Source organism: Bombus vancouverensis, chromosome 3 (genome assembly GCF_051014615.1).
Source record: "Bombus vancouverensis nearcticus chromosome 3, iyBomVanc1_principal, whole genome shotgun sequence".
Lineage (NCBI taxonomy): Eukaryota > Metazoa > Arthropoda > Insecta > Hymenoptera > Apidae > Bombus > Bombus vancouverensis.
Genome location: NC_134913.1, coordinates 1279681 through 1303844, shown reverse-complemented (window position 1 = coordinate 1303844; position 24164 = coordinate 1279681). Strand labels below are relative to the sequence as shown.

The 24164-nt window shown below is 36.8% G+C and overlaps 2 protein-coding genes across 8 annotated transcripts in view; one reads left to right on the top strand and one right to left on the bottom strand.

Moving 5' to 3' along the window:
• The first annotated feature begins 262 nt into the window (after nucleotides 1-262).
• Nucleotides 263-4517, top strand: PpV (Protein phosphatase V). The gene is made up of 7 exons (XM_033346910.2): nucleotides 263-664; nucleotides 809-904; nucleotides 1035-1242; nucleotides 1374-1453; nucleotides 1530-1635; nucleotides 1703-1864; nucleotides 1964-4517. Exons 1-7 carry the CDS (start codon nucleotides 596-598, stop codon nucleotides 2152-2154), a joined length of 912 nt encoding a protein of 303 aa, XP_033202801.1. The 5' UTR covers nucleotides 263-595; the 3' UTR covers nucleotides 2155-4517.
• A 169-nt stretch (nucleotides 4518-4686) lies between these two features.
• The window catches only part of Hr4 (nuclear hormone receptor 4), a 150841-nt gene continuing 131363 nt past the window's right edge, over nucleotides 4687-24164 (bottom strand). For 6 of the 7 annotated variants that reach the window (XM_076627976.1, XM_076627978.1, XM_076627979.1 and 3 more), the window contains 9 exons: nucleotides 21245-22249; nucleotides 20530-21076; nucleotides 18552-18762; nucleotides 17907-18260; nucleotides 13349-13483; nucleotides 12931-13194; nucleotides 12280-12472; nucleotides 11401-11528; nucleotides 4687-11110 (listed from right to left, as the gene is read on the bottom strand). In XM_076627976.1, the coding sequence (XP_076484091.1) occupies nucleotides 11030-11110; nucleotides 11401-11528; nucleotides 12280-12472; nucleotides 12931-13194; nucleotides 13349-13483; nucleotides 17907-18260; nucleotides 18552-18762; nucleotides 20530-21076; nucleotides 21245-22249 (2918 nt within the window). In that variant the 3' untranslated portion in view covers nucleotides 4687-11029. The remainder of the gene's footprint in view (nucleotides 11111-11400; nucleotides 11529-12279; nucleotides 12473-12930; nucleotides 13195-13348; nucleotides 13484-17906; nucleotides 18261-18551; nucleotides 18763-20529; nucleotides 21077-21244; nucleotides 22250-24164) is intronic. The other variant, XM_076627980.1, reaches the window with a different exon arrangement.

The window sequence follows — 24164 nt, the reverse complement described above, 5'->3', positions numbered from 1 at the left end:
ATAAATTTAAATTTTCTACTGAGTAGTTTTGAGTTTGCGTAGTAAAATTATCAAATAGTCTTCCAAACTTTTTATTAAGCGTACAAGAGAAAAACTAAAATTACTAGGATTTAAATGACATTATTGGAAGATATATCATATATTCCTAAAAGTAACATCTACTTTAAAATCATTAAGTAGCAACTACATATATTGTGATATGACACGATTGTATATATTGGCATTATTAATAACGAGTAGAAAGATATTTCGATATATTTTTATTAAAATGGTTTCAGTTTCAAATATATTTTCTGTTTACAGTACGAAAATTTAGGACCAATAATATGAAAGGATTGAACAGAATGAAAATTGGTCTTTTTTAATCTTACTTCACAGTAGGTTAATTAATTTTGTGTTTAGCACGATGAAAAATAGTCATTTTTTGTTAAATAGAATGTCTAAAGTCTTATGAGTAAAATAAATAAAGATCGAAAGTTTAATTGAAATTAATCCGCTAAAACAATTCTTAAAAATATATAAATTAACTACAAATTCAGTGCACACATATGTAAGTGAGGGCGCGATCAGTATTTTTCTGCGATACGAGTCCAAAATGTCAGACATCGATAAATGGATGGAACTTGCAAAAGAGTGCAAGTATCTTCCTGAAAATGACCTTAAGGTAAATAATATGTGAAAGATATTAATAATAATACTACCAATTATGTTATATTTTGTTAACATATATAACAAGACCTTAAACATACACTCATAGGTTACTTGAATCTCCTATATGTCTCTTAACAATAAAATTAATTTTGTTCAGAAACTTTGTGACATGGTATGTGACATATTATTAGAGGAATCTAATATTCAACCAGTATCTACTCCGGTAACAGTATGTGGAGATATTCACGGCCAGGTAAACTTTACAGTTTTATTCTAACCTCAACATGATATCGATATCTTCAGAGATAACGATAACTATTTCAACGATAAAGGTATGATTCTTTTATATAAATCGGTTTTTATAATTGTTTATTTTCTTTTAGTTTTACGATCTAGAAGAATTATTTCGTAATGGAGGCGCTGTGCCAGAAACAAATTATATATTTATGGGAGATTTTGTAGATAGAGGGTATTATAGCGTAGAAACATTTACTCGCCTACTTACACTTAAAGCTAAATGGTCTGATAGAATAACATTACTTCGAGGAAATCACGAATCCAGACAAATCACTCATGTCTATGGTTTTTATGGTTAGTATATATTATGTTATAAAAATGTGATGTATTTATTGTAATATAACATTTAAAAGATTATTTGATAGTAACTCATTACTCTGCATGTTTGATAATTATGATAATTAGATCTATTATATTCTATGCAGATGAATGTCAAAACAAATATGGCAATGCGAATGCATGGAAATACTGTTGTAAGGTGTTCGACTTACTTGCAGTTGCTGCCGTTAGTATTTGTAAATAATAAATAAATTTAATATTGTGTTATGATGTTTAATAAAAACGTGGATATTTTTATTTAGTTAATTGATGAACAAGTACTTTGTGTACATGGTGGGTTGTCTCCAGCCATTAAGACATTAGATCAAATTAGAACGATTGAAAGAAATCAAGAAATTCCGCATAAAGGTATTTTTACTGTTTTTTAATATGTTACGTTATATTATACTTGAATACATTTCGATTTCTGTTTTAGGTGCTTTTTGTGATTTGGTTTGGTCCGATCCAGAAGATGTTGAATCATGGACTATTAGTCCACGTGGAGCAGGTTGGTTATTTGGAAGTAAAGTAACATATGAATTTATGGAAATCAACGATCTTAAACTTATTTGTAGAGCTCATCAATTGGTTCATGAAGGTATATATTGTTACACAAATTATACGTATTTATTTATGCGTAAAATGCACACAAAAGAATTTTATGATTATATTTCATATATTTCTGTCTTATTTACAGGTTATAGGTACATGTTTAATGATAAGCTTGTAACAGTATGGTCAGCTCCAAATTATTGTTATCGTTGTGGTAACGTAGCTAGTATTTTACAGTTTACAACTGTCGATCAAAGAAACCCAGTGCTATTTCAGGCAGTGCCTGATTCTGAAAGAGTAATTCCACCTTTAACTATTACACCATACTTTTTGTGATCTAATCTAGTGTTCCATTTGTTTGGATGCAGAAAGGTGGTATCTGCGTCTAGACGTTACGGAATTACATGACTGTTTCTTCATGTTGACGGATACAGGCTGATACTTTGACGGAGCATCAAATTTTGAAGTATTATTTAGAATTTTAATTAAAAAAATTTTGTTTATGTTTTTATACTTAAATGTTATTTGGAGAACAGGATTGTCGTGTGATTACTTATTCAAGGAATGATTTTACACAGTTTTTAGGAAATTTATCCATTTTTGTATATTAAGAAATTAACTTTTATATATAATTGCGCCTGCCATTGCATCAGCCTGATTCTCCTAGTTTGAAAAATGTTTCGCATTGAAATGTGAACACTATGGTCTAGACGCTTTTGCTGTCTACTGTGGACATTCTAGAGCATTCGTATCTCAGAGCAGTATTGTGAATGTACCGTTCTAAAGGCTAAGAGCTTTAAAATAAGTTATGAACACAAACAACAGCAGGTTCAGTAATGTATGAATGAATAAATGAGAAACCATTTAAACATTCCGAAGTGGGAGAGTCTCTGAGTATAGTGAATGCTTCATTGATATTATGATCGTTGTGCGTAGAATTCAGGTTTATTAAAGCGTGAGCATATATACTACTGTTAAGGTCTTCCTGAGTATGTAATTGATCTGTTTCTGATTTAGACATTGTGTACGCTGTGTGCAATTCTTTTTATTCTAGATGCGCAATCAGTGTTCTTAGCAACATAAAGTCGGCTGTTCTGCCGAGGTACAAATAGTATGTAGCAGTAGCCAAAGATTTCCTGCCCAGGTAAGGAAATTGAGTAGAAAAATTGTATTATATAATAGAAGTTTTCTTATTATTTTTATGCACATGACAATTTTATATTTCATTCTCTTTTTTCCTTTTACGGGATCAAAATACTATTTGAGAAATATCTTAAAAAGTACTGAAATTTTTTCATAATATCGGCCTTTTTAACTATGTTCTACTTTTATGTGTACAGAGCAATAGTTTGAATATTATTATATTCTCAGAATCTTTGTACAGTTTTCACATTATATGCCAAATCGCTGTCGTACTGAATAATTATAATAGCTAGACTGTCATAAGTTTATTAATGTAGGGAGCAACTTTTAAGAACCAAGACCCTTAGCAATGTGCCTCTAAATTAATAAGCGTTTGTGTAATATAATGATACGATATTGATACATAATCAATGGAACGCACCGGCCATTGCGTATCATAAGCCTGAATTCTGACCATCGATTTACTAGCTCATGATATTCCCTAACCGATCACAGACCCGACAATTATGGCATTGGCATTGGCACTGGTTGTCAAGTTGAAACTACTCTATTTTGAGTTTTGTGATATAGTTCAAGCGAGGCATGTGAAAATTGCATCGATGTTTGTAACGATTTTCCATGTCAGATCGTTTGAAAATGTTTTGAAGACTTGTTATTTCAAAAAAAAAATGAAAAAAAAAAATAAAAATAGTCAACTTTTGAACAGTGCCTTCAGAACTATAACACGACGGTCTACTAGAAGTAAATACTTTCTACTGACGGATAATCATAGACGAACTAGGACGGATCATATAAATAACAGAGAGCTTAACAAAGGCGTGTGTAAGGAATTCTCTTCACTTTTTTATATTCCAGAAAATATCATTAACAATTACTTTATCATATTTCGATCTTTATTATTATCTCGTGAGATATTTCGGCGTCCAATTCGATGATTGCTTTACACGATACTTTTTACATTTTACAATATTATCGATAAAAAATACGATTTATATATATATATATATATATAATATATCCAGATTGTTACAATATGCAATTATACGATTTTACATTAATCACTGCTTTGTATTTACATTATTGATATTATATTAGATAGATCATTACACAAGGCAAGACACGGAGTTTACGTTACAAACTCGATCTGTCGGTTTTGCAGCCTCTATTATTATCGTAAAACGGTGGTGATGCGTGAGAATGCCTACGTAGTACGGGGATATCCTAGGAATCATAAAAGTATTAGCTTCTGTGTCTATTTAGGTATTCACAGCAGTCACCTTTGAAATGCCTCTGTCTGTGATCGCTTTAATCTTATCGAAGTGTCCAAGCGCTTGCGGCGATTTACATCGGTAAGCTCACAGGAATAAAGACAATGACATTAAATAATGAGACTACTTTAGCTTAATAAACGTTTTGTGCAGGAGCTTGAACACTGCGCATAATTCTTAAAGATCTCACAGGTAGACAACATTTTAACGATCATGTACCTTGAAAGTATAGATTTTGTTATGTTAATGTAATGAAACGTCTGTAATAAAAATGCGCAAAAATTGCAACTGACATTATCAATAATACTCCCGTTATTATTGTGATAAGTAAAGTACAAATATATACATATAACACGCATACACATATACGTATACATACATATATATACCGTGAAATGATAAAGGGAGAAACTATCGTATGTAGGTATGGGTATAGAATAATAAAGATATCACCAAATTTGTTCATCTTTAATTAGTTTATTTACTTGTAATAATATTATTTTCATCGTATATATAATAATTCTATTTATTCCTTACTATTTATATATAATAATATAGTGTATTTATGTTCATTATGTATAATATATTATCTACATTTATATAATCCCTATGAAAGGCATCTCCAAACAGACTTCAGATTTACTTTTTTTTTTAAAATATCTTATTTATTCATAAAAATACAGGGGGTTTACGCGTCACCTGTGAAGTCTAGCCTGTTTTGCCCAGAACCGATAGCTTCCGATTTATTGGTCGGATGAACATCATTATATTATATCTTACAATACTTAATCCTTGCGGTAACAATGAATTTATTCTTATGATTATCAACTTCATCTATATACACATCTTTATGAAAACAAATGTGATAATTTTTTTGCCCGACTATAAATCTGCAAGCGCGTCCGTGTTATACTTCTCGTTGTACTTCGTCGTATTTCGTGTATAATCGCATGATTAATAATCATCATTTATCATTTGTTACTCAGTAAAATGATAACAGATTGAACGAATTTTAGAGCTCATTGCACGAAGGACGCAATGTAGTAAAAAAATGCAACGAATAAGCTAAGTTGGTATTTAATGAAATTGTTTGCTAACGGTAAAAAATAAAATATGTAAATTTTTGTATTAAACTTATTATACAAACATATTCTCTTTTACATCGACTAGAGTATTTAATTAAGTATTTGATTTTGACAAAAGATTATATGTAGATTTTCAGTCTGTTTAATTATGCATTATTCTTTAAGTATTTGCTTTTAAAAAGAAAAATTCCAACTACACATATAAATTCTATATTTGAGACAATAAGTAAAGTTCTTACCAAATTGTTAAATTGCATATTATAATAAAATGTCGATGTGCAACTATTTTGAACAATTCGTGCAAAAAATTGTAAAATGTAATGTGCATATAAAATACAAGAAATGCGTGAATGATATTTGAATCATTCCTAATAAAATAATATTCATTAAAAAAATACATTCATGCGCGATATAAAGCTCGAAATCGTTATCAAATCAGGTGTAAAAATTCGAAAAATGCTAGATGGAGCAATTTCGCGAATGTTTACGTTCATCAACGAGAAATTGTATTTCGCGCGCGAAAGTTGGTAAAAAAATGATTAGCAGCAGTATAGCATCCGGTTCCTGGCAAAGCAGCAATTCACACGGTGCCCAAATCTCAGTTACAAAAGGAATAGTCGAAGGTAAACGAGATGATAAAAATGTACTTCCTAAACGTAGGTAGAAATTGGTAACTTTGACTCACTCATTGAAAAAGTATTTCCTCTTGCCAGTCTGGCATTCGTGTTTTCTTTTTGCCCGTCGTTTTTGGGTTAACGTTTGCATTTCGCGCTTCTTTGCTTATACCGTGACAAGCAGCATACTTCAGTGTTAACCAATCCGTTCGAAGTAATGGTGCAGGTTTGAAAGTTTCGTCGTTTTAACAAGAAAATAACAAACTGACATTTTTAGGAGATCCAGAGATCAGTAAATTGAGGGCCAAGGGAAATATTTCGGTGAATGAAATATATAAGAACGTCTTAATCTGACAATATAAATATGAACGTTGTTTCAATATCACATCAATGCTTAACGATTTTGATGCCGTGGTTTGTAGCTCAAATGTACATTGTACATAGGCAAATTGTATCAGATGTTATATATATTTCCTCATACATATATATAGCAATATATATATAATGTAATTATCATATATATATATTACATTATATATATATGGGACAATATATGTAACATCTGAAAGAATTTGCCTATGACGATAATATATCGTAATATATATATTTATATATATATATTAGGGCGATGAATTATGATGATAATATATATTAATAATATATATATATATATATATATATATATATATATATATATTAGCGTCATGATTCATCGCCCCAAAAGAAATACAAGTTTTTATTACCATCCCGACATTTGTGAACAGAGCATAGACAACTCGGCAAAACTCGGTGTCGTATACATATCCTGCATAGCATAATTTTAATCAGGCTCAATCGTACGGCTGGCACAGGATTAGAAACGCTGTTGCACCGCTTGACACTATATAAGAGCAGGTATAACACGGAATTATACAAAGAGACAGGACTAGTACTTTCAACGTAGTTATTATTAAACCTTTCGTACAATATGTACAAAGTTAAACCCACAAACGAGAGGCATATGTATTTTTTATATTTTTAAATTTCATCTTTTTTTCTTTTACTTTTGCTCAATAGACTCTCACTCGCACTTAAATATTAAAGGTTGGGCATGATAATACTCGCGGGTAGTATAATGCCCTAAGTCTTGCTGATCCAACGTATAGCTCTCCCGTAAGCAGCTGCTGTACTCCCAGACATCGGTGCACATTTCTTTTTATACAATATACATATTTATATTTATATTTATATTCATATTTATATTTATATTTATAATTTATATTTATATTTATATTTATATTTATATACTTATATTTATATTTATATACTTATATTTATATTTATATACTTATATATAATGTAATATAATAGACAGTCCAACTCGGTGCTTTTTTCTCTTAACGCGGCGTTCTTTTTTCCTCGCCGTTCTTTAACATCTGTTTCGATGCTGTATGTACATGCTAACAATAAATAGGAGGCGACAAGAAAAGAGTTCTCCGCGGGAAGTACATTATCTTTACTAGCTAACGGGAATAAAAAAAGGAAACAGAATTGGTTGATGGGCAGGGTTATAGGAACATAAGGGTGAACAGTCGCGGTTTGGTGGATCAACTCGAGGGAACGGGCAGGGAAGAGGAAGGAACGAGGAGCGTAAAAAATGTCTACGAAGGTAGGAGACAAAAGAAAGAGAGCAAAAGGAACAAATGTATCGGTCTAAATGCTAACACGATTGCTTCCTTTCTTCGTATTGCACTATACTAAACGGTAACTTCAAAGTAAATTTTCGCGTGTAAACGTGAGGAAATTACGAGCGATTTATGTTTTCGAAGAAAAAGTAAAAGAAAAAAGAAATACGCGTTAGCCAATATCATGTCAAATATTCTCTTAACGTAATTTAGCGAGCTTGTTTTCTTTTTCTCTTCGTTCTTCTATCTTGCTTGTTTTTTTTCTTTCTATTACTCGCGGTTGCGACCTTATCGACCGTCCAATTGAACACAGAACAAGTGTACGATGATGTCCGGGGAATACAGGAACCGTTACCCCCAGTTCCTTAACCGCAAATAATATACATTGTTTACCGTATGAAGTATCCCATCATTAGTTAAGTCTTATAGTATGGACAAGTATCCCTAGGCTAGTAGGCCCAAGGTCTGTGTGTATAGTTCTCGTGTTGATTTTTTTTTTCGTACATGCGCTCGCGATCACGAGTCCGGCGAAATTGTCTCAAGATGTGGAAAAGGCATCAAGGTTGACGAAAGTAGAGAAAGTTCCCCGCGAAAGCTTCGGTGGAATTTGCTTTGAGCAGAATATTCGCTTTGTAATTTGTAGTGTAGGAAAATAAGAGGAAGAGAAAATTAAGGATCAGGGAATGAAGATAAATGCAACACGACCGAAGGCATCCAAAGACACGACAACGGACCTTCGGGATCAAAGAAAGGGGAATTCGATTTCATCGTACTCGTGATCGTGCGCGTAGCGGTAATTAGCGCGTGTTTACAATAACTTCTATGGAGGCAAGATGAAACAATCACGTTGTGATAGAACATGCGCTAATTAATCATTACATGCGTATACAAGGAGCATTATTCATCATTTTTTCTTTTTCTTTTCCAAGACACGAACAAGACGTTTCGACTGGCGTCAGCCACCGGTTTGTTTCCTACCGTTATTTCCATTTTCTACAACTGGTTTTGCTATCTTAAATAATTGAGCCAATCTGAAGAACCAGGTATTTCTGAGTCACAAGGAAACCGAATATCACACGTGTCCGCGACACATAAATATGTATTATACATATATATATGCATATGTATATCTACATTTGCCAAAGTGGGGAACAATTTTCCATAAATCCGATAAAAGCTCACGCGAGAAGAAAAAGGTATACTCGAACTTTTATTACTCTATTACCTTTTTTTGTTTGCTACGAATATAAGCTTCCTCGTAATAAAGAAATACCAAGTCTTTTGCTAGTCACATTTTCCATTCGTTTATGCATTTTACCTTCTCTTTTTCTCCTTTTTCTTTCTTGTATATAATACTATGAAATTATCGCAGTCATTTTAACGAGGAATTATAAAAAACAATCTTTTGTCACGAATCAATGGGGAACGCTTGGTAACAAGAAACGAAGCGCGCGCGCTCACGCGCACAGGTTCGAACGATCAGATCCTTGCAAGGATTTTCAATAGAAAAAATATCACTTCGATATACGGCAGGCTACGAATTCATTAGAACTATATAAAAAACGTTTAAAAAGTTTGTCTTACGTATCGAAAATCAGTATCAGTTCGAAGAACATCCGTTACAAAAATTTTGCAAAATATTTGCAAGTCATCGAATCGAACTTTATTTAAAAGTCGTCGAGAATCTCGCGGAAGCGTCTCGTTTGTGAGAAGAATTTCGTCTACGCGACACTTCCCTCTTTTCGTAAGCTCTAGAATCGCGTGATCTCGTGATCCGAGAAAAGTGGAGGATCGGATCGTTCGAAGGACGAGTCAAAAATCGACCGGTGAATGATGCATAATATTACACGCGTAAAGATTTACGTCGATGACGATAAAATGTAAATTAACAAAACTGTGAATATATATATATGTATATATGTATATATAATATAGTCTTCTGTGTTGCGCGCTTGGACCATGATTCGGAGCGGTGAATGACGACAAGAACGACAATAACAACGAGGACGATTTACGAGTCAATAAGTCTGTAGTCTAGAGTCTAGCCAGATTTCCATCCAAATGTGTTCAACGTCGGGAATATTTTCCTTCGTATAATTGAAGGGTACCATTGAGTAGACGTCAAATTGGTCTCTGCATCACTTTATGCAAATAACATCAGTTTTTCTGTTTTTCGATTCAACAGTTACGAAAAAATCGTCATCGTTTTTACAAACATCCATTCAGCCAGTCCTTCTAGTAATGACGACGGCCGTGTTTCCTGTATCTTCTCTTAATTAGAATGATAATTGAAATATCACACTTACGTCTGCAACGTCGTTTAGTTTAAGGGTAGGATCACATGGATACATAGACGAGAGTATTTAAGTATTTATAGGCGTTTAGAGTTATTTTGTTATCGAGAATGCGTACTCGTTTGGCTGTGATATTGTAATTATTATGCTCGCGTGTAAAGATACATAGATACGCGGCGATCGATTCGTTCACTGATCGATTGTTTTGCGTTTGTGCTGTTGCTGGTGACTTGTCGTCGATTATCATCATCACCATTATCATCGTCATCATCATCATCGTTATTGTTATGATCACCATTATCATCAACATCGGTCGATTGATCTTTCGGTTGTTTTAATGGTAGTCTGCTATTTAGTTTGATAGTGGTGGAGAGTAATAGTAACAGTAGCAGTAGTAGTAGCAGCAATAGTAGTAGGTGGTAGTAGGTGGCCTACAGTGAGCGTACGTAACGAGAGTTTTATTATCGATCGGATTATGCAACGTGAACACACAATGACGTAGTTGCGCGGTACTGCGTACAGAAATATATTATTATAGTCTTTCAGTTTCGATAAAAAAGTTCAGTTCCCTCCTCGATTGATTTCCCATCTCGAGGTGGCGCGCTTCCTCACTCTCCCTCTCTTTCTCTCCCGCTCTTTCGCTCTCTTTCGAACTCATTTTATTCTTTCATTAATTTGCTTTTTTATTTCTTATCTAAAACACTCTCTCTCTCTCCTCCTCCGTATCCTTTGCGTCTCTTTTTTTTCAAATCTTCTCGTTTTTCTGTAGTTTTTGTTCTTTCTTGTTTTTTTCCTTCTAACGCTTTTGTCTGTTTTATCACGCTTTTCGCAGGTTCCTCGTTCTCTTCTCGACTTTCTTCGTTTTGTACAACGCAACGAACACACAGATTTATATTATTTATATTATTTATATATATACTTTTTTTATATAATTATTATACACACGCAAACAAAGCCTTTCCCTTTTCCCTTTTCCTATAAGTCTCTCCCGTTTGCTTTTGTTTGTTTGTTCGATTCTATTTTCATATATATACATATATACATACAATATAATCTTTCGCGTGTATATATATGTATATATTTATATGTATAGTATGTATATAGGTATTCAGCTTCGTTTATCGTCAGTTTGTTTTTTATTTACTATCTTTGAATTGTTGAGTTCAATAGGAAAGGAACGTAGAACATTTTACTCTCAAGTAGAAGAGCTGCCGCTGATTGTACCTGGAATGCAGGAAGAAAACAGGATCGACTTAGATTGTAGGTACTGTTTTAACTCGTCTCTCACGAAAACATTTATAAATACGGTCGTACTATCATGGATACTCTATTGCTTGAATCTTTCTCTACCATCGATCATAAAAATTGTGCATATTTTCATATTTCTATTTATTTACTTCTTTTATCTACTTTATTCTATTTTTTTTTGTTCTTCTGTACTTTACGCTACACACCCATCTGGTCAAGTGAAAATCTAAACGATTCTAGGGGAAATTTTTTTATGGCTGACTTACTTCGGGCAATCTGACGAGAAGATCATGAAATCGATTCGGCTGTTGAGGCGCGCTGTGTTCGACAAAACTCCGTAGACAGCTCATGTACCGTTCTTGTAGATGTTCTAATTCCATAGTACCTCCACGTGCTAAGAGAGGACAAATACAAGAGAAATAATCGTGAACATGTGCTGATAGCAATTTATATAGGGTGATGAAAACAAAGGTTCAGAAGTCTAAGGATGGATAGATTTACTAAAAGTAAGGAAAGTTTTCGAAAGATTCTCAAAGATTGTATATTCACTTTTCGATTCGTTTGTTAAGATTTTCTTTCTTCATTTGTTGAGCACTATTATATTTTTATCTTTGAAGTCCTGAATTTTATTTTTCACTATAATTATAACTATTCGATCGTTAGTAAATTTTAATTCCTTCAGTAATTCGCGATGTCTTTCTAAAATTTATTCGACGATTATCAATCCTTCCTTGAGTATCATTTTGCTTTCAAATTTGTTGAGAATATATCAAGTAATATAAAGAATATAAATATATCGTTACTTATGTTCAGATGGTTGGTAAATGTATTCCGTATGGAGAATGCAGGTACTTTTCTTTCGATTTGAAACTGTTCGAATAATTACGAGCTGTACTCTATACATATGGCATGTAAAGCAAATGAAAAATATGCAAAAATTAGCATCCTATACCGGTGTTTACACGCAAACTTACATTTTGCTTCGCCAATTGCAGCATTAGCAAAAAGGATGCATTTCTTTATATCTTAATAAAATCTTTATATCTTTATATCTCGATAAAATAAAAAAGAAAAGAAGAAAAGAAAAAACAGGCATGTACGGTATTTGTGCATTTTTAAATGATTTATCTGATGAGAATACTTACCTTGCGAGAGCATGGTGATTACTTTCAGGCAGACGTATTCTTCCATTCGTAATCTCACCCTCCTGAACATTAATGTGACGTATGTAATTTTTTCCACCATGAGCCCTACGTCTTGCTGTAATTGGTCCATGGTTATCGGTCGGCCCATCATGTTCGTTAGGCACGTTTGCAACGTATACATGTTGTTTGAAACCTGTGCACGAATACATTTATTTAATCTAATTCAAACGATACACGTTTGATTAATACAGTGTCACAATTCCTTTTTATATTTTTCAAAGTAGAAAGTTTCTTCGTTTCTCAAATAAATCTTCCTATGATCTCCTCGTGTTTAAATATAGAAAGTACTGCTTGAATTCACGAATGTCCGTACAGAACCATATCTGTCTGGCTAAGATTTATGCAACCAATTACGATTCTATTAAGGATCGTATTTATCCGATACTATTTGCAATAAAAAGCGTACTCTACATTACTCTTTGAACAGAAATGCCCGACCCGTGGGCTACAGGTGTGTACTATCGGTTCACGTCATGAAATAAATCTGCTGTACTGTATTCGTTGGTTAAAGTGAAAGTTCTTTATCTGTGGATCTCTGCTAAATCGAGGAGTAGTAGATTTAAATGCAACGAAGGATAGAAAAGTAATTACTTCTTGCATAAAATCCGCTCCCATCACGTCGCTTCCGACGTTGGAGAACTTGTGCTGACCATGTATCGCTTGATAAGCGGAAGTGGTCAGCACCAGGATCTCATGCCACTTGTGGGTGAGCAACGTCGTGTGAACTTCGACCGGTAGCTCAAGGTAAAACGGTAACCTTTTGGTCCACTGCACCAACTTGTACACTATGCTGTCCCCTATCTGACACAGCTTGTCGCTTAAGTTTGATTTATGGTCCAGTAGCTCGTCCAAGTTCTGCAATATAAAAAAGGAGGTACACGCGCGAACAGAGACACACCGTTTGTGTTGAAATTTTATTCGTTCGAATAGGAAAAGTATAGAACCCTAGAGAATGTGCAGCACGAATGGTAATGGAACAGTTTAAAAACTATGAAGTAGATAAACGCACCCTTAACGTGGCAATGTCTTGGAACTCGTCGCAATCTATTAGAGACTGGATCATAGCAACGGTTGCATCGAAAGGAAAAGACCGATCCCTCGAACTGCTTACTGTGTTGTCTAACCTCTGCCTTAAGTGTACCACCTTAAACACAAAGAATTTTTCTCTTAAACTATTTGAATTTGTTAAAATTTATCGTTTCTGAGTGTTATACTGCTACTAACTCCGGCATGACGATTTATGGGAGGATTAAGGAATATAGGATTATCTAGGACTTATCACATAACTTGAAAACTAATTATATATGTACAAATCTGAAGATTATTAGATAGATGAAATTTAAAAAATACGATAATTTTCAATTTCTTAATGCAGTTTGTTAATCATTTATTTCGATGCTCGTACAAAAGATGCTAACGTTTAAAGCACTCTCGTATAAAAATTACAATTATTTTTACGCTGATTGCAAGAAATATATTTGTTACTGCGAGAAATTGAGCGAATGACTTAAAATTTTAGCAACTCCAATCATTAATGGATTGTTAATTGAACTAACGGCAAAAGATAATATAAAAAACCAAAAACAGATTTAGATATGAAATGTGCCGCTTTTGTATTGAATTTTTCAATTCCATATACATATGTATGTACTATCTTACATCGTACACATACTTTATTCCGAGCGTATCGGTTGGAACCAGTGGAAATAAAGTTGCTGAATATTCCGATATATCCAGTGTCGAGATGGCAGGATCTACGATGGTCGCACTTTGATAATTTCAATCTGTCAGTGGACGAATCGTGGGGTCGTGCTTTCTACGTAAATCTGATCTGGCCTTTCATTGACCTTTCGATTCTCGAGATCGGTATTTCTGAAGTATATACGGTTAGGGAGAGCAGTCTGAGGTCCCCGGTGACACTTTCGGAGAAAGCTGCGATCCCCGTTTTTGCTCGGCTTTATCTTTAAGTTACGTGCATATTGACGAACGTCACGCAGCCGTGGGACACGCGTTCTCGTTGCTGACGGCGATCTCGCGGCGGAGATGGAGGGACGAAGGTGTTGGAGGAGGAAGAGAAGGAGGTAGGGTGAGGTCAGTGTCCCTTGTGCAGACTTTCACGAGTTACGAAACCGGCGCGCGGCGGAGAACTGCCCGTCCTTGGCACCGGCTGTCGCTGATTTTCTATTGTCCCTACCTCCGAGTCGTCGTCATCTTGATGCGATGTCGATAACGACTGACGCCTCTCCTTCGATGTATACATATTATATACGCGCAATCCTTACCAAACATCGTGAATTCCGTTTTTTATTCGTTTCGCGACTATTTCGCAATCGCGCGTTAGCGATCTGACACGATCAAATAATTCTATCATTTGTTTATAGGTAAGTTTTGTGAAGTTGCGAGACTAATCAACTGTAACTGGTGATATTAAGGTGGGATCCTGTTGCAATTAAGGAACATGAATATTCGTCCGTTGACCATTTCAAAGAAGATATCCACCGTATCGCACAAATGATCATGACAGTATGTAGTGGCAATTTTCTAGGACGGTGAATTCATCCTTCTTACAAATTCTACTTCTCGCAATCAGAAGCTTCTAGAAAAAGCTCTGGTAAACTCCATGGACAATATCGTTCTCGCACTGTCGCATTTCTTGGCAAAGATCTGGAATCTTGTTTCTGGAGAAACACGTTAATCCGAATCTTTATGCATCTCGAAACTCTCCATTCTTCCAACGCGGGAGGAGAACTTTTGAAATTCATGAGAATCCATACGCTGCATCGTGGCGAGTGTGCAACGATTCGCCTGGAGATGGAAAGTGACCTCCTTAATCGTATTCCATCCACAAGGCAATATTTATCCGGTTCGGGAGTCATCGATTTCACTTTTGGCAATGGCCTCTACCGGACTTACTGTTCCCGGTAATTCTTCTCGTTGTTTGCATACCTCACCTGGTCTGTAAACGTAACACAGCGTCATTCGAATATTCTCGATAGTTGATTGCGCACCAAGCTACGTTACGTATGTATGTATTATACTCTTGTCGCATAAATGGTCCCCGACAACGTTCGTCAACGCGTGAGCTTTCACGCGACGAATTAAAACGATCTGATTATCACGGTTCGTTTCGATGCTGTATATTACGCGAACGGCACAGAATATTGATAAGCATCCACGATCCACCGTTACAATCGCGTCATTTCAATGAAGTTCGATCATTACTGACCAACGATGAGTCGCGCAGTTCTACTTCGAACGAGCGTTCATCATCTAGAGGATTAATTTCGGTTGCGAAGGTTTAGCTCGTCGAACCACGCGAAATGGTTGGTGCAGCTCGAACCTCTAATAGGAAACACTTTCACGACGTAAAAGATAGTACTATGTTTAGACGAGCACGAAAAGGCATGTGAGACGGCGACGACCAACCAAGTACTCGGCTTGCTGGTATCTATCGGCTTTCGTAATGTGGGAAACCTTGAGGCTTGCGCAAGCAAAGTCGTAAGAAAGTGAAATTGCAATATGGAGTTCATTCATTTCAGGATCGTTCTCGAAAATGGTCGAAATCCGTCGAAATCCGTCGAATTGATTAATTTTTCCCACTTACTTGTTCCTCTGCTTATTTTATTATTCGTGCTTTCCAGCGTTCTTTTTTACATTTTTTCATATCTTTTATCGTTAACTTGACGTATCGAGATGTCAGCTCTTGATTATTTCATATGTTTAAGGTTTCTTAACCAGATACATTTTTATAAGATTGATCATTTTTAATCAATTCCCGACAATTTCAAAGATCAGGAAAATAGAATGATCGTCACGCAAACGTAAAACATGCAACATAATCTATATTTTTTAGCGTTTCTTTGTAACTTGTTACTATTTTCTCAATTTTTTCTTCGAAACAGCAAAACACTATTTCAATTTCTCGCAATAATAAATATATTTCTTTGCGTAAAATTGATCAATTGATCGGAAAATGGACACACCTCACGTATATTATACACCGATTTCTGGGTTTTTGTATTATTAACTAGCTCACTTGTTCTAACGTCTTCCCATTACCTTTTAGACTGTATCATATAGTCTTGTAAACAGAAAAATTGTAAATGGCGCATATCGTACCTATTTAATTTCCTTTGAAAATTTGTTACAAGATTGTTAATGGTTTTTTTCGATCATTGAAATATGGTGAAAGCGAAGAGGAACAAATATTTAACCATACTATTCGCGATAATTCTGTAATCGTTCACATATTTATTTCCTGTATGACTTCAGCCTCAATCCAGGAGCCGTGTAGTCATTGCGCAGAATTCATCGACTGACTAACGTTCCTCAAATGATTGTTTTAAACGCGCACATAGCCGCCTCCTCGCGATCTCGAAACCAAAGTTACTGATGCCGTAACCTAGCCAATACCATTTTTGCGCGATCTCGTGATTCATTCCTGGATTCATTTCTGGAGGAAAGGTCGCGAGGATTTGAAATTTCACCGTTGTTTCCGATATGTGGAAGATCGAGTTGATCCGATTAATACGATATCATCGTGTTTTCCTGGTGTTTAATCGCGTTGAAACCGATCGAGAACGTGCTGAATTGGATGAAAGAAATCCCCATGAGCGAGAAAGATCGCGTTGGCGCATGTGATCCGATCGCGTGCAGCTGCTTCGAAAGTGAAAGTGAAGATACCTTCAGGACGTTCTCATCAACGGTGCATTCTCTCGACGAAGATCAACTTTTGTCGACCCGTGCTCGATTTCTAACGAGCCGTCTCGAATAAATCATTCGAAATCGTGTTACGGTTGCACGGACGACGTTGATCTATACGCGTTCGCGGAGTGTTCGTTAAGACGCGAACAGAGGAAAAAACATTTCACACGTATATGTTGGTTGGTTTGTTAGATAATCGATCTAATGGAGAGCTGATAGAGAAATCCCATGGAATCTTTCTTAGACGTTATACCTAGCGCGCTTCCATGAGTTATCATGCAGAAAGATCGCGTGGAATCGAATACGTTGCGTCACGTTGCTTACGAAGAGATGTTCAAAGGAACCGGGAAAGAAGTGGAAGTTACCGTGCTGGATGGACGCTTAACCTTTTTCGCTGCCTTCCTGTTGTTAACAAAATTTCTCAGCTTTGGTGAAAACACGAGAGAGTGAAAAAGAAGAACATTATGCTTATGTATTAATCAATATTTCTCAATATTTTTCAATTTCATAAGATTAATGGATAACTTTTAAGTTGAATTTTACGACAGAGCTTTTCTTAAAACATTAATAGCCTTCTGATTTATTAAAACGAGAACAGTTGGGTCATAAAAATTCAAATATTACAGTAGAGAATTCTGTTTTCTCGTGCTTTCGCTCATTGTTGCCGATTTAATCCTACCGTATCTAGAGTCTACAAAACATTATCTGCCAATGGAATGTCGTTCATGCGTCATTGGACAAGATAGCTACTACATATCTCTTCGCTAGATCGTGAGGACCTTCGTTTAAAAGTTAGGGATTATAGTAAAAAATCAAGGCAGAAGAAGAACGGTGTAAAAGTGCAGAACATGACGTGAACTCACTTCGGAGGGGTTGGTGAGCGCTGTCTTCAGGATCGTCCCATTAACAAGGTGTCCCGAATGCGCGGGGTGACTTGAGTGACTGGTGGTAGATTGCGAGTTGAGCGGGTCGCCCGACGAAATCTTGTGATGATGAAGAAAACCACCAGCTAGCTGGACATGTTGCTGTTGGCTGTGGTGAGCGACTGCGGCTACAGCCATGTGTTTGTCAAGCATCGTCGAACCCATGGTGCTTTTGCTACCACCAAGGGATCCCGACCCGTTAACACCGCCAACATTACCGCCGCTACTTATGCCACCCATGCTTCCGCCCACTCCACTTGTTTTGTTACTTTTCTTGTGCTTTTTGTACTTCACCTATGGAAGGAAAGAGGGCGGAATAAAATTAATCATTTACCTTGGGAAACAATACAACGATCGACATGTAGTTGTTGAGTGCGTGAATATATCTTAGATTAAGGATCAGTTTCTCATTCTTGTATTCACATGTACATTGTCAACAAAAAGTTAGGGAGCATTAGTGTTTTTAAAAACTTTTCGTATGCTTTTCGCTCTTGAAAAGATAATTTTATTGAATAATATTTTAATTATTTGATATCTTTATTTTATGGTGTTAATAATTATCGAAGATATCAAGTTAATACTAACCTTGTAAAGGTTATATACAGCACCAGAATTTCTTCCTCCAGGCATTCGATCTTCTCGAACGGCCTGAAGGACCATACCCTGTTCAATGCACTTTTTGAAACGACAGTACTGACACCTGTTTCTTTGGGCCTTCGTAATTTCGCAACCACCTTCTGCCACGCACGTGTACACTCGCCTATTTTGTACAGTTCTTTTGAAGAAACCCTTACACCTGCACACACATAATTTCATGCTCTTTCACATTGCACATTCATAAGAAGATTTCATAAGAACTTTCCAGAGATTTCAGCATAAGAACTTATGTTCACTATAACAAAGTATTGTTATCCGTGGTTCAGTACATTGTAAACGAATTAGACGATAGAAATCTGCTCTATTTTCAAGATGTAGATTATATCGTGATTATCTCCAGTGAAACATTATGTACAACTTCATAAAACAAGGCTGACATTACAGTATTGAATTCATTTTTGGCGATACAGGTTCGTTTATTTCAAATCTTTTTACGTAGCTTATTATTGAAAATAAATACTTGTCCTGTTCCAAACAGTCATATTCTTTTTTGAAACACGGATCTTTTAGTTAGCGTGAAGTGTAGAGCAGACAGAGTGGAAGGCATTTTACAATTAGTCATCAAGAATTTTCTATCCAACGAATAAAGTTTCAAAGTTTTCCTTGCTCCTCAGGGGAGGATCTCGATTCTAGAAACCGATTAAAGATTCATACTTGGAGAATTATAGCTACACTGGGATGCGCAGAGAAATTGGTCGTCGACTTTTCTCAACTAATTTGTCGGATTTGTCGGATATGGCGATAGACATTGAGTGCACAGGCATGAAAGCAAGTAACGATACCCTGTACTACCTTAGGGATTAATCAACCGCGTTGCAGGATATATTAGAATGGGTAGTACCTTGAAGCCTTGAGGTGCACTTGAAGAGACCGAGTGTCGTCGTATCACGAAAGGGGAAATAATGAAAAACTTGGTGATATAATATCTACAGGAGGATATCTATCTATATACATTATTGAAGCGTAACATGGTAACCTCGCAGATTCTGGAAACAATATATTTCTCTGTTCTCAACGTTGAAACATAGGTAGTATTTAGCACCATCTAAAGGTCAGAGTTCGCCGCGAGGTATCGTGACTAGTGTAGTCTTAACTTTCCGTATATAGCTTCGTTTGATTATCTGTAATTAAGCGGATCGTCCGAATCTTTGACTCGTAACGCGTCGCCGCTATGGCATTCCAGACCAAGCTGTTCGAGATATACAACGGGATCAGTTTTGCAAATAACTAATTTGATTATCACACTTCGACCTCATCGTGCTTGAGTGCATCGCCAGCGATATCTCGAAGAATTTACTCGTTGTTTCTAGTCTCTTTCACGAGACTATCTTTGTTCTCTATTTACGAAATAGCGAAACAAAGATATTTTTGGAACTTTTTGGTATTAATACATGTACAAGTAATACAAGTTGTTCTTAATATTTTTAACAACGAGAGAAGATATATTTGCATTTTAAATTCTGTTTTATAATTTACTGTTCGTTGATGCATTTGACAGATTTTATAAGCAACTTTTTTTTCAATTAATAACTTATTCGAGTTTCCAATAAATTGAACGAGTAAAAGAACTTTATCTCTGTACATCATCTCCACATACTATGAATACAATTCTACTGAATTTGATTTCATTCCTCGTATTTGCAAGTTGCTTTATTTTCCATTAAGATAACCATGTTTAGATAATTGCCACTTGTCAAAAGATTCTCTAAGTCGTAACTAATCAATTTCCATCGATATTTTCAAATCGATTCGAGTTTTCTAAATGATCTCGAAAAAAAACTAACATGTGTCAAGCAAACAAGTATCATCGTCCAGAAACCATTAAACGCTAATTGTCTGCTACGAATAGTTGTTACTCTATTATCTAATGCATCGTTAAAAGAGAGAAGAACGTTACACCACTCACCCTTCACACGTGATGATGCCATAGTGCAAACCAGTAGCCTTGTCCTCGCAAATCATACATATCATAGGTGTTTCGTCTTCCTCGTGTTCTTGAGGTGGCATCGGTGGTGCAGGTGGAGCGACTGATATCGACTGCGATGCCGTCTCGGACTTGACGACTCCTCCGTTTCTCTCCCACGTTTGACCGGACCCGGAAGCCGTCAAGTTGAGCGCTTGCATCTGTTGCGCGGCCGGTAATTGTGTCATATCGCCAGCCCATAACCTCTCCATATTGAGTGGTGGACCGGAAGAATAGGAAACGGAGGATGGTTTGCCCCTGGACTCCTGTCCGAGATTTAAAAGTAGCTGGGCAGCCGACTCTTCCGAGGAGGAACAGGATGCCGCCGCGGCCGTTGCCGTCCACGAAGCCGCTGGCGGTGGTACGGGGTCCAATGGTGGCGCGGACCATATCATCGTCCGAACGCCACCGATTTCACCCATGATCACAGTGGGAGGTGGTCTTGGGGGCGCTGGCGTGGGCCTTTGTGCCGGTGGTTTCATCGTTTCGCCTGAAATAAAATATGTCGTATTACGATTAAAATCTTATTCTGAATTTCTACTCCATCAACTGAGCAAGATTGAATGAGGTGCTACGTTAATAGAACGTGCTTAATGTATTAGACTCGGATTAAATGACAAGTAAGAATATCTATCGTTATGACTGACTTCTGACTTACACGAGGAAGCTGTACTAGTTGCCCCCGTGCTCGTGGAAGTTGCCCCATTCCCGCTACTCCCAGTACTGCTGCTCAAACTTGTACTGCTACTAGTGGATGCAACTGCAGCGTTCTGTCCATAGTTAACAGCGCTACTGATGACCCCGTTCAATAGCCTTTGCGTAGCGAACCCCTGTATACCGTTGTTTTGTGACCAAAATTGATGGTGAGCTAGAAGGTGAGGTGGCACCGAGGGCACTCGGGGTCTCAGCGGTGTTGGCTGTGTTTGCGGTTGCTGTTGTTGAGTAGCGTGTGTCGCGCTCGCGCTAGGACTCATACTCTGGCTAGGGCTGTATTGAGAAGACGGGCTGCTCCGGTGACTAGGTTGACTGGAAGTCTCCGAACGACCACCACCGCCGCTACCACCGCCACCTCCTCCGTCAAAAACCGAGTTATCGGACTCCTCCTTGGTCTGCGCCGACGATAAGTCACCCTTGTCGGGGCTGTCGCTCCTTGAAGTCGCTTCTTGAGGCATGGGAGTCGTGGAGACCGCTTGCATCGGCGAATAAGGCGACAACCTGGTTGGTACGGGTGTACCGGAACGTTGTTGTTGATGCTGTTGCTGTTGTTGTTGCTGTTGTTGCTGCTGTTGCTGGTGATAGTGCTGCTGCTGCTGTTGCTGCTGTTCCTCGACGACTCTGTAGCCCACCATCGAAGTGGCATCAGGGAAGACTGAATCGGGTGACGCACGGTCCGAACAGGTTGTATCACGAGCTTCCAAGCCAGTTGCCGCCCCGCTTCCACGAAGAGGATCTCGCGGTGTCCCCGGACTCGGGATGCCTAGCAGATACTCGCTTTTGACTTTGACCACGGGGCAGCCCGGCGAGCTCGGCATGTTAGCCTCCGGCGACAGGGTCGAGGTGTCTGCCATGCTCTCCCCTGGAGCAGGAAAGTTTATGGGTGAAGGAGCGTCCGCCGGCTGGATCCCGAGCGGCGAGCCTGCTGATCCAAGGGATACCGGGGAGTCTGAGAAATAAGGCGTTGGTCTCACGTTTATACTCGATGGAACATTTGGCACACGTTTACCTTGGGAAGGCCGCGATTACGGACGTGGATGAAGCGTGATTAGTCTTGACACGTGTACGCATGATTATGGACTGCCATTTCGGTCGTGATGATCATGGCGATGATGGCGATGAAGGACGATTTTCTGACCGAAATTTCATTAACGAACGAATTTTACGATCTTTGAACGAATTAACTGGAAACGCATCAATGACGGCGATGCAATTTAAGAAAATCGAAATTGAACATTGAGATTCTTGGATGGAGTTATATTAACGGTAATCGTGCGAAATATTTTGCGATAATGTGAAAAGAAATATTTGCCTGTTAACAGGATGAAAATCGACGATGCTTGGCTATGCAAACTTAATTTGCAAGTGTTCTAAGCGCAAATCGTTGAACGAGAGATTCAGCTCCATCGCTGCAAGTAATCTCTATATCTATCTGATGTTGGCCTAATAGAGATGAACACGTTGCTGCATTCTGTTTTGACACTTCGTAACGTAACGCGTAACGTATTGATCATTACTATTCTTGCATGGTTAAGCAACCGCGTTTCACCGAGCATTAATAACAATTATTGCAGTTAGACGATTCCATCGCTTTCACGCGCGATTCGCACGAGATTATAAAAGTTATGCGAGACGCGGTTCTTCTTTGTTCATTGGTTAAACTATGTGGTTCAACGATCGCGTAACCGTCTCGAACTCCGATGTTTCGCGTTAATAGGTTTGGTTTCTGGTGTTCTAGGAGATATGAAAATGTTATTAATCATCGCGCATAAGCATGCCTGGTGGTCTATTACGAAGATTAATAGCACTTATCACGATAGCCTGCCAATCCGAGGTTTTATAACGTTGACAGACGAGTTTCAAAAGAACCATGTCATAGTTTGTTGCTCGTACCCATCTGTTTAAAAATCAAACCGAACACCTTCAACTTTTATCGTGCTTGCTCTTTCCGATGTCGATGTTTGACATATTAACTGACCGAATTACGGTCGAATGACGGAATTACGGTATTATATTGGCAGAAAAGGAATACCATGCTTTACAATGAAACAAATATTTGTATTTTACTATTGTAGGGGCACATGAGCGTAGTAAAAGTCAAGTTGAAATGGAAAATTCAAATTTGGGAGAGACTCATATTATCGTACCTTTGAATGCTAACGTTGTTTTGGTTTACAAGGTCTAGAGGCCAATGAACTCTGAACAAAATGTTATCGCCGTTTCTTGTAATTTTCAGCCAGAGTTACATAAAAAGGTTAACTTTTTGTGGTATCGTCCGTTGATACAAACGTATAAACGTGCTTCCTAAGACAGAGTATTAGTATCCTTTCTTCGATCGGCATAGGAGTATGGAGTGACCGACGATTACAACCGGCATACACTATCTCAGTACTTCCCATGGCAACTTTGCATTTATTAAAAATTATTAGAATCTAATTTAAATTTTGATAGCAGAATGAATACTACAAAACTATCGATTAACGATGAAAAAAGTAAACTTTTCACATAAAATAATTTCCATTTTAAAACTGCTAATAGATTAAGATTAAGACTAATAGAATAAAAGGTTTCTTTTTGAATATTATATATATATATATATATATATATATATATAATATATATATATAATAATATATAATAAAAACTTTTACTTTCATTCTAATTATATTTGTATTAAAATAGGAAAATGTGGCTATCTTAAAATCAACTTGGATATTCATAAACGGAATGATCAAAATATATCCGTCGTTTTAATTCTATGAGAAACTTAGCGAGAGCAGTAACATTGTGGCATGTAGTACTAGTTTGAAATTGTTCAGTCGTGGAATGGTTTTCCCTTTATACCGTGCCCTAGGGTGCGGGAA